The 12,134-nt window shown below is 47.3% G+C and overlaps 1 protein-coding gene across 1 annotated transcript in view; it reads right to left on the bottom strand.

Annotated features, from left to right (window-relative positions):
• Positions 1-11,169, bottom strand: part of LOC116359271 (dolichyl-diphosphooligosaccharide--protein glycosyltransferase subunit STT3B) — a 71,919-nt gene extending 60,750 nt beyond the window's left edge. Inside the window, exon 1 of the mRNA XM_031811915.1 lies at positions 10,901-11,169. Within this exon, the coding sequence (XP_031667775.1) occupies positions 10,901-11,169 (269 nt within the window). The remainder of the gene's footprint in view (positions 1-10,900) is intronic.
• Between the last annotated feature and the right edge of the window lie 965 nt (positions 11,170-12,134).

Here is a 12,134-nt window from a genome sequence, read left to right as displayed (position 1 = left end):
GAGAGAGAGAGAGAGAGAGACGGGGCATTGAGGAGAGAGAGAGAGAGAGCGAGAGGAGAGAGAGAGGAGAGAGAGAGAGATAGAGAGAGAGAGAGAGAGAGATGAGAGAGAGAGAGACAGAGGGAGAGAGCGAAGAGAGAGACGAGGGCATGAGGAAAGTGAGAGAGAGAGAGAGAGAGACGAGGGCATATGAGGAGAGAGCAGTCTTCTCATACTTTGTTGATTTCAAAAAAGCTTTTGACTCAATCTGGCATGAGGGTCTGCTAAACAAATTGATGGAAAGTGGTTTTGGGGAAAAAACATACAATGTTATAAAATCCATGTACACAAACAAGTATGTGGTTAAAATTGACCAAAACAAATACATGTCTTCCCACAGGGCCGTGGGGTGAGACAGGGATGCAGCCCCACCCTCTTCATCATATATATCAACGAATTGGCGCGGGCACTAGAACAGTCTGCAGCACCCGGCCTCCCCCTGCTAGAATCCGAAGTCAAATGTCTACTGTTTGCTGATGATCTGGTGCTTCTGTCACCAACCAAGGAGGGCCTACAGCAGCACCTAGATCTTATGCACAGATTCTGTCAGACCTGGGCCCTGACAGTAAATCTCAGTCAGACCAAAATAATGGTGTTCCAAAAAAGGTCCAGTCACCAGAACCACAAATACAAATTCCATCTAGACACCGTTGCCCTAGAGCAGACAAAACACTATACATACCTGTTAAAAGATTTTATAAAGGAAAGATAAATGATTAAATAATTCTACCCGGAAACTTAACCATTAGGGATTAGAGGTTATGGAGCATGGACAAGGAGTAATTAAAAATAATAAACACAGGTCCCACTAGGTTGGAGGGGAGAAGAGAGGAATGCATGTGTGTCCCTAACGAAAACAAAGAGGATCATTAACCTAGGTTTGACCCGGCTGTAACTCTGGGGAGATAAGATAGGACAGGGAGAGGCCCTCCAGGTTTCCTGTATCTGGGGGGGGGGGTATAGAAACTGTATCTGGGGGGGGGTAGAAACTGTGTCTGGGGGGGATAGAAACTGTATCTGGGGGGGTAGAAACTGTATCTGGGGGGGCTAGAAACTGTATCTGGGGGGGATAGAAACTGTATCTGGGGGGGATAGAAACTGTATCTGGGGGGGATAGAAACTGTATCCGGGGGATAGAAACTGTATCTGGGGGGGTAGAAACTGTATCTGGGGGGATAGAAAACTGTATCTGGGGGGGGGTAGAAACTGTATCTGGGGGGATAGAAACTGTATCTGGGGGGATAGAAACTGTATCTGGGGGGGGTAGAAACTGTATCTGGGGGGGATAGAAACTGTATCTGGGGGGTAGAAACTGTATCTGGGGGGATAGAACTGTATCTGGGGGGGGTAGAAACTGTATCTGGGGGGGGTAGAAACTGTCAGCTGAGTGGTAATAAACTGGTGGGACTTCAGGAGAAAAAGAGAGAATCTAAATGTTAGTGTGTATGTATGTGCGTAGGTTAAGAGAATATTATATAAGGAAGGAACGTCTTTGTATATTCACAGGAGAGCGCTCGCAAATAAACTTGGATTCGACCAATTGTGAGCTGGGAATTCTGTCTGTTTCATTTAACCCAGAACTTTACGAACTCTGGGTTTCAGACCGATTAAGATCGTTTAAATGTATGAACATTGATTACAAAATTAAACATCAGCGCCACAGGTAACTTCCACAAAGCTGTGAACGATCTGAGAGACAAGGCAAGAAGGGCATTCTATGCCATCAAAAGGAACATAAAGTTCAACATACCAATTAGGATCTGGCTAAAAATACTTGAATCTGTCATAGAGCCCATTGCCCTTTGTGGTTGTGAGGTCTGGGGTCCGCTCACCAACCAAGAATTCACTAAATGGGACACCAAATTGAGACTCTGCACGCAGAATTCTGCAAAAAATATCCTCCGTGTACAACGTAGAACACCAAATAATGTATGCAGAGCAGAATTAGGCCGATACCCACTAATTATCACAATCCAGAAAAGAGAAACCCACCTAAAAGGAAGTGCTGGAGAAGAGTCCCCTAAACAAGCTGGTCCTGGGGCTCTGTTCACAAACACACCCTACAGAGAGATGAACCTGGAGAAGAGTCCCCTAAGCAAGCTGGTCCTGGGGCTCTGTTCACAAACACACCCTACAGAGAGATGAACCTGGAGAAGAGTCCCCTAAGCAAGCTGGTCCTGGGGCTCTGTTCACAAACACACCCTACAGAGAGATGAACCTGGAGAAGAGTCCCCTAAGCAAGCTGGTCCTGGGGCTCTGTTCACAAACACACCCTACAGAGAGATGAACCTGGAGAAGAGTCCCCTAAGCAAGCTGGTCCTGGGGCTCTGTTCACAAACACACCCTACAGAGAGATGAACCTGGAGAAGAGTCCCCTAAGCAAGCTGGTCCTGGGGCTCTGTTCACAAACACACCCTACAGAGAGATGAACCTGGAGAAGAGTCCTCTAAGCAAGCTGGTCCTGGGGCTATGTTCACAAACACACCCTACAGAGAGATGAACCTGGAGAAGAGTCCCCTAAGCAAGCTGGTCCTGGGGCTCTGTTCACAAACACACCCTACAGAGAGATGAACCTGGAGAAGAGTCCCCTAAGCAAGCTGGTCCTGGGGCTCTGTTCACAAACACACCCTACAGAGAGATAAACCTGGAGAAGAGTCCCCTAAGCAAGCTGGTCCTAGGGCTTTGTTCACAAACACACCCTACAGAGAGATGAACCTGGAGAAGAGTCCCCTAAGCAAGCTGGTCCTGGGGCTCTGTTCACAAACACACCCTACAGAGAGATGAACCTGGAGAAGAGTCCCCTAAGCAAGCTGGTCCTGGGGCTCTGTTCACAAACACACCCTACAGAGAGATGAACCTGGAGAAGAGTCCCCTAAGCAAGCTGGTCCTGGGGCTCTGTTCACAAACACACCCTACAGAGAGATGAACCTGGAGAAGAGTCCCCTAAGCAAGCTGGTCCTGGGGCTCTGTTCACAAACACACCCTACAGAGAGATGAACCTGGAGAAGAGTCCCCTAAGCAAGCTGGTCCTGGGGCTCTGTTCACAAACACAAACAGACCCTACAGAGAGATGAACCTGGAGAAGAGTCCCCTAAGCAAGCTGGTCCTGGGGCTCTGTTCACAAACACGAACACACCCCACAGAGCCCCATTACAGCAGCACAATTACACCCAACCAAATCATGAGAAAACAAAAAGATAATTTATTGAAACATTGGAAAGAATTAACAAAAAAACAGAGCAAACTAGAATGCTATTTGGCCCTAAACAGAGAGTACACAGCGGCAGAATACCTGACCACTGTGACTGACCCTAAACAGAGAGTACACAGCGGCAGAATACCTGACCACTGTGACTGACCCTAAACAGACAGTACACAGCGGCAGAATACCTGACCACTGTGACTGACCCTACACAGAGAGAACACAGCGGCAGAATACCTGACCACTGTGACTGACCCTACACAGAGAGTACACAGCGGCAGAATACCTGACCACTGTGACTGACCCTAAACAGAGAGTACACAGTGGCAGAATACCTGACCACTGTGACTGACCCTAAACAGAGAGTACACAGTGGCAGAATACCTGACCACTGTGACTGACCCTAAACAGAGAGTACACAGCAGCAGAATACCTGACCACTGTGACTGATTCTAAACAGAGAGTACACAGCAGCAGAATACCTGACCACTGTGACTGACCCTAAACAGAGAGTACACAGCGGCAGAATACCTGACCACTGTGACTGACCCTAAACAGAGAGTACACAGCGGCAGAATACCTGACCACTGTGACTGACCCTAAACAGAGAGTACACAGCAGCAGAATACCTGACCACTGTGACTGACCCTAAACAGAGAGTACACAGCGGCAGAATACCTGACCACTGTGACTGACCCTAAACAGAGAGTACACAGCGGCAGAATACCTGACCACTGTGACTGACCCTAAACAGAGAGTACACAGCGGCAGAATACCTGACCACTGTGACTGACCCTAAACAGAGAGTACACAGCGGCAGAATACCTGACCACTGTGACTGACCCTAAACAGAGAGTACACAGCGGCAGAATACCTGACCACTGTGACTGACCCTAAACAGAGAGTACACAGCAGCAGAATACCTGACCACTGTGACTGACCCTAAACAGAGAGTACACAGCGGCAGAATACCTGACCACTGTGACTGACCCTAAACAGAGAGTACACAGCGGCAGAATACCTGACCACTGTGACTGGCCCTACACAGAGAGTACACAGTGGCAGAATACCTGACCACTGTGACTGACCCTAAACAGAGAGTACACAGTGGCAGAATACCTGACCACTGTGACTGACCCTAAACAGAGAGTACACAGCGGCAGAATACCTGACCACTGTGACTGGCCCTAAACAGAGAGTACACAGCGGCAGAATACCTGACTACTGTGACTGACCCTACACAGAGAGTACACAGCGGCAGAATACCTGTCCACTGTGACTGACCCTACACAGAGAGTACACAGCGGCAGAATACCTGTCTACTGTGACTGACCCTAAACAGAGAGTACACAGCGGCAGAATACCTGACCACTGTGACTGGCCCTAAACAGAGAGTACACAGCGGCAGAATACCTGTCCACTGTGACTGACCCTACACAGAGAGTACACAGCGGCAGAATACCTGACCACTGTGACTGACCCTAAACAGAGAGTACACAACGGCAGAATACCTGTCTACTGTGACTGACCCTAAACAGAGAGTACACAGCGGCAGAATACCTGTCTACTGTGACTGACCCTAAACAGAGAGTACACAGTGGCAGAATACCTGTCTACTGTGACTGACCCAAAATTAAGGAAAGCTTTGACTATGTACAGACTCAGTGAGCATAGCCTTGCTATTGAGAAAGGCCGCCGTAGGCAGACATGGCTCTCAAGAGAAGACAGGCTATGTGCTCACTGCCCACAAAATGAGGTGAAAACTGAGCTGCACTTCCTAACCTCCTGCCCAATGTATGACCATATTAGAGAGACATATTTCCCTCAGATTACACAGATCCACAAAGAATTCAAAAACAACCCCAATTGTGATAAACTCCCATATCTACTGGGTGAAATTCCACAGTGTGACATCACAGCAGCAAGATGTGTGACCTGTTGCCACGAGGAAAGGAAGTGAAGAACAAACATATTTATGCTCCCTTATGCACATAGTTACAACACTGTATATAGACATAATATGACATTTGTAAATGTCTTTATTCTCTTGGAACGTTTGTGCCTGTAATGTTTACTGTTCATTTGTATGTTTATTATTTACCTCACTTTCTTTGGCAACGTTAACATATGTTTCCCCATCCCAATAAAGCTCCTTGAATTGAATTGAGAGACGAGGGTATGAGGACAAAGAAAGAGACGAGAATATGAGAGTGTGAGAAAGAGAGAGGCGAGCGATAGAGAGAGAGAGAGAGAGAGAGAGAGAGAGAGAGAGAGAGAGAGAGAGAGAGAGAGAGAGGGAGAGAGAGGGAGAGAGAGAGAGAAAAAAGGCCATCTGGTAAAGCAGAGTTCACCCTCACAGCTCTATATACGAACAGTCTCTCCCTCTCTCTCTCTCTCTCTCTCTCCCTCTCTCTCTCTCCATATCTCTCTATCTCCTCTCTCTCCCTCTCTCTCTCCCTCTCTCTCTCCATATCTCTCTCTCTCTCCTCTCTCTCCATATCTCTCTCTCTCTCTCTCCCCCTCTCTCTCTCTCTCTCTCTCCCTCTCTCTCTCTCTCTCTCTCTCTCTCTCTCTCCCTCTCTCTCTCTCTCTCTCTCTCTCTCTCTCTCTCTCTCCCTCTCTCTCTCTCTCTCTGTCTCTCCCTCTCTCTCCCTCCATCTGTCTCCCTCTCTACAGAACAGATGTGATCATCCCAAATAGCACCCTATTCCCTATATAGTGCCCTACTATAGATCAGGATCAAATAGCACCCTATTCCCTATATAGTGCCCTACTATAGATCAGGATCAAATAGCACCCTATTCCTTATATAGTGCCCTACTATAGATCAGGATCAAATAGCACCCTATTCCCTATATAGTGCCCTACTATAGATCAGGATCAAATAGCACCCTATTCCCTATATAGACGGTCCCAGCCTCAATTAGAGAAAACAGAGCAGCTGGAGGAGTAATTGTTGTGAGAAATGAAAGGAGACTTGGGAAGCAACCCTTCTACTGCAGGGAGGACAGGGAGCAGTGTATCCCTCACTAGACTCAACAGGCAGTCTATCTACACCGCCGTCAATGGAGACTCCTCCCACCTTCCCAAGGGTTCTTAGTTGATGTCTAAAACCATGGAAAATCATACCAACAATACACTTGGCCCACACTATAGTACATATATACAGTTAGTGGATGGATAATGGATGGATGGTGGATGGATGGTGGATGGATAATGGATGGACAGTGGGTGGATAATGGATGAATGGTGGATGGATAATGGAGGGATAGTGGATGGATAGTGGATGGATAATGGATGGACGATGGGTGGATAATGGATGGATAGTGGATGGATAATGGATGGATGGTGGATGGATAATGGATGGATAGTGGATGGATAATGGATGAATGGTGGAGGGATAATGGAGGGATAGTGGATGGACAGTGGGTGGATAATGGATGAATGGTGGATGGATAATGGAGGGATAGTGGATGGATAGTGGATGGATAATGGATGGATGATGGGTGGATAATGGATGGATAGTGGATGGATAATGGATGGATGGTGGATGGATAATGGATGGATAGTGGATGGATAATGCATGAATGGTGGATGGATAATGGAGGGATATTGGATGGATAGTGGATGGATAATGGATGGATGATGGGTGGATAATGGATGGATAGTGGATGGATAATGGATGGATGGTGGATGGATAATGGATGGATAGTGGATGGATAATGTATGGATGGTGGATGGATAATGGATGGATAGTGGATGTATAATGGATGGATGGTGGATGGATAATGGATGGATAATGGAGGGATAGTGGATGGATAGTGGATGGACAGTGGATGGATAATGGATGGATAGTGGATGGATAGTGGATGGATAGTGGATGGACAGTGGATGGATAATGGATGGATAGTGGATGGATAATGGATATATGGTGGATGGATGGATAGTGGATGGACAGTGGATGGATAGTGGATGGACAGTGGAGGGATAATGGAGGGATAATGGATGGTCAGTGGATGGATAGTGGATGGATAATGGATGGACAGTGGAGGGATAATGGAGAGATAATGGATGGTCAGTGGATGGATAGTGGATGGATGGTGGATGGATGGTGGATGGATAATGGATGGATAGTGGATGGATAGCGGATGGATAATGGATGGATAATGGATGGATAGTGGGTGGATAATGTTATCTACACCACAGGCATCCTGGAACTTGACCTTTATTGAGGACCTGGTCCGACACAGTCAGTGTTGTTTCAGTCAGGAGCAGATCTGTGTCAACACTGTTAACCTCCTAACAATGTCTCCTGACTAGAACACTAACCCACCAACATGTCTGACTAGAACACTAACCCACCACCATGTCTGACTAGAACACTAACCCACCACCATGTCTGACTAGAACACTAACCCACCAACATGTCTGACTAGAACACTAACCCACCACCATGTCTGACTAGAACACTAACCCACCACCATGTCTGACTAGAACACTAACCCACCAACATGTCTGACTGGAACACTAACCCACCACCATGTCTGACTGGAACACTAACCCACCACCATGTCTGACTAGAACACTAACCCACCAACATGTCTGACTAGAACACTAACCCACCACCATGTCTGACCGGAACACTAACCCACCACCATGTCTGACTAGAACACTAACCCACCAACATGTCTGACTGGAACACTAACCCACCACCATGTCTGACTGGAACACTAACCCACCAACATGTCTGACTGGAACACTAACCCACCAACATGTCTGACTAGAACACTAACCCACCAACATGTCTGACTAGAACACTAACCCACCACCATGTCTGACTAGAACACTAACCCACCAACATGTCTGACTAGAACACTAACCCACCACCATGTTGTCTGTCTGGAACACTAACCCACCAACATGTCTGACTAGAACACTAACCCACCACCATGTCTGACTAGAACACTAACCCACCAACATGTCTGACCGGAACACTAACCCACCACCATGTCTGACCGGAACACTAACCCACCACCATGTCTGACTGGAACACTAACCCACCACCATGTCTGACTGGAACACTAACCCACCACCATGTCTGACTGGAACACTAACCCACCAACATGTTGTCTGACTAGAACACTAACCCACCAACATGTCTGACTGGAACACTAACCCACCACCATGTCTGACTAGAACACTAACCCACCCCCATGTCTGACTAGAACACTAACCCACCAACATGTTGTCTGACTAGAACACTAACCCACCAACATGTCTGACTGGAACACTAACCCACCACCATGTCTGACTAGAACACTAACCCACCCCCATGTCTGACTAGAACACTAACCCACCACCATGTCTGACTAGAACACTAACCCACCAACATGTCTGACTGGAACACTAACCCACCAACATGTCTGACTGGAACACTAACCCAACATGTCTATTTGGTACGCCCCCATGGGCTCTTAAATCAGGCTAGACTTATTCTGCTCCTCCCGCCTGGTGTCTGCAACAACAAAACGTTCCCGTTGTCTTCTACTTTGTTTCGCTATAATCAAAACCACAGCCCCCCCCCCCCCCCCTCCCCGCTGCCCTGCCAAGAGCCACCGCTGTCTGGGTATTAAGAGGTTCTGTTCAGATGTCCTCTCTGAAGGAACATGAGGACCTGGGTCCTACATGTCTTCATTAAAGAGCATCACAGACACCAGAAACAGGGTAACGGTGATGCTCGTCCACTATGTATCCTCTCTGTCTGTTAGTCAGTCAGCAGGCAACACCAGAGGATCTCTGGTGAAGAGGAGGACACACAGCACCAAAGGTTAAAACAATCACCACATCTACTATGTAGTAATATGTTTCTTTGTGTTCAACTCCAACCTAACTAAAAGATAACCTCACATGCATATTGTACTCTGTGTAGTGTAGGTTGGTTCCCATAGTAATGCAGGTATAATACAGGTGTAATGCAGGTGTAATGCAGGTGTAATGCAGGTGTAATACAGGTGTAATACAGGTGTGATACAGGTGTGATACAGGTGTAATACGGGTGTAATACGGGTGTAATACAGGTGTGATACAGGTGTAATACGGGTGTAATACAGGTGTGATACAGGTGTAATACGGGTGTAATACAGGTGTAATAAGGGTGTAATACGGGTGTAATACAGGTGTAATACGGGTGTAATGCAGGTATAATACAGGTGTGATACGGGTGTAATACAGGTGTTATACAGGTGTGATACAGGTATAATACAGGTGTGATACAGGTGTAATACGGGTGTAATGCAGGTGTAATACAGGTGTAATACGGGTGTAATACAGGTATAATACAGGTATGATAGGTGTAATACAGGTGTATCAGAACAGGGTCTGGAGAGAACGTAATTAGTATTTGTCTTTCCTCTAGTCTTGATCTTACCTGCGTCAAACAGTTGACATGAAACAATGTTAATTCCATAGTGTCATTATACAATAACACCAACACTGTCAACAGATGATGCAATACTGGCTTTAGCTGGGCAATAGCCTCTCAGACTGTCTCCTGTCAGACTGTCTCTTGTCATACTGTCTCCTCTCAGACTGTCTCCTCTAACACTGTCTCCTCTAACACTGTCTCCTCTCAGACTGTCTCCTCTCAGAATGTCTCCTTTCACACTGTCTCTTCGGATACTGTCTCCTCGGATACTGTCTCCTCTCAGACGGTCTCCTCTCAGACTGTCTCCTCTCAGACTGTCTCCTTTCACACTGTTTCCTCGGATACTGTCTCCTTTCACACTGTCTCCTCGGATACTGTCTCCTCGGATACTGTCTCCTCTCACACTGTCTCCTCTCACACTGTCTCCTCTCAGAGGAGAAGGAGGCATTGGTCTGACTGACGATTTCCTAGTTCTCCACGACAGGTTCTACAGTTAGAAAATCCATTCAGTCTCATCAAATAGGCACAATTCCGATCGTAATGCCAATAGTCATAGACTAAATTCCGTATTCTCCTCTTACTAACAGGCTGTTTCCCCACTCGTCAGAGCTGTCAGAGCTGTCAAAGTCCGTGTAACACAGAGTCCTACAGACTTCAGTGACTCCCAAATGGCACCCTAATTCTCCATGTAGTGCACTACGGTAGGTGTCAGTTATTTGATGTATAGCCTATAGACATCGTCATGTTTGTTATACAAGTCAAAAATGCATATTGCTGCCCATGGCCGAATAGTCTTATTATTAGTCTATCCTGGAAGAAACCGCTAATTGTAAACGTCTAGTTGTTTTGTAAGATCCGGCCACACAGTTGGATAATAAATGAGGAAATGCATATAGATAGGCTAGGTAGGCTATAGGCTACTCTTCAGTCTGCTGCTTCTTGTTTCCGGGTTCAATCCGCTGTGTCACTCACACCGCACCATTGTCCTCTTTATGAAGACGCGCGCTCTGCTCCGGATCCGACATGCACACAATTATTGTTACAATGTATCGTCACACTGGAACTACTACAAAGGATACGTGGCTGAGTTTATACAAATGTTGCCCTGCTCTGTCTGCTGTGTTGCCAAACATGAAATCAGAGCTAGATCAGTTAGAGCTGCATATTTCCAGTAGCGCGGTAGTTGTCTACATTCTCCATTATCGATGTGAATGATCGTGTTACTGTTTACTCACCAAGGGTCAAACTCGTGGATGATGCTCTCAAATCGGATGACAGCGAAGAGCCTGGCACTGAAACCAGCAAGCCAGGCCAGAAACAGGATGGTAAACGAAAGTAAGGACTGCCACCCTGCCGGCTGAGCTATCCCGGTGGAGAGAGCCCCCGTAGGACTACTACCGACGGTCCCCGCTGGACTGGTCCGTCCATTCCCAGAGAGAGAAGCTCCGATATTCGCAGCAGAAGCTTTATGCTTGCTATCGGAAACAGAGTGATGTTCCGCCATATTCTACGCCAGACCCCGGTTGTATGCAGACCTGATAGGAACGAGAGAAATCCCCCTCCTGCTGCCACGCTCCACTGTCGAAGACCCTCGCACCCTATCTGCACCTCTCGTTTCACTTCCAATGACCTACGGTGCACCAGAACCCTATCCTTGGTATAACCGGACCGCTAATTCAAACCAAGTTCCCCCGATGGAGTCACATAGCAGCCGGGGTTGCAGTACCGCAGTAGCGCACGCGAACCGACGAGCTGCTCCTCCTTAGAAGTTGATGTCAGGGCGGGCGCACCGTGGACAGCAGGACCAGGAAGAGAGCTCAGCCTCTCACAACCAGACGGGTACGACTGGGCAGGTCCACAGCGCTGTCATAACACCAATCGCAAGAGAGAGTGTACAGACTGACAGGGACAGTAACCAATGGGATGGGATTCACACCGGAAAGTCGTAGCATCGTTGAGGAGGGTAGCGCACTAGCAAGTCCACCAATCATATGTCTAGGATATAATATCAGACTGAAAAGATAGCCAATCCGCTATCAACAGCGCGGGGTCGGTTTCACGGAAGAAGCCAATAAAATAAATGAAATCCGCGAGACATGCCTGCCACGAGAGCGTATACCACAGCAGCGTCAACCGTGTGAATAAGTACAGTAGGATCAGTAAGATACAGTAGGACCTGGCTACGAACAGCTGCCTCCCAGTGCCCACATACCAGCGGTATAATGCTCAGGCTGTCCACCGTCCTCCTTCCATTCAGAACAATCCTCCTGCTGAGAATGACACAAACAGGAAGTCACCTCAGCATGTCGGGAATAGATTTATCACACTTATAACAGACACACAGGGTGAATTAGACCTGTTATTGTCACGTGGCTTTATTCTGTTGTATTATTTGATGTTGTGTTTTTCATCTATTCTCACGGTGACGTCAGTCAGCAGCCACACTAAAACAGAGTACAGGATGAGGAT

This window comes from Oncorhynchus kisutch, unplaced genomic scaffold (assembly GCF_002021735.2).
Source record: "Oncorhynchus kisutch isolate 150728-3 unplaced genomic scaffold, Okis_V2 Okis02a-Okis13b_hom, whole genome shotgun sequence".
Taxonomy (NCBI): domain Eukaryota; kingdom Metazoa; phylum Chordata; class Actinopteri; order Salmoniformes; family Salmonidae; genus Oncorhynchus; species Oncorhynchus kisutch.
This window is presented reverse-complemented; position numbering and strand designations above follow the sequence as displayed.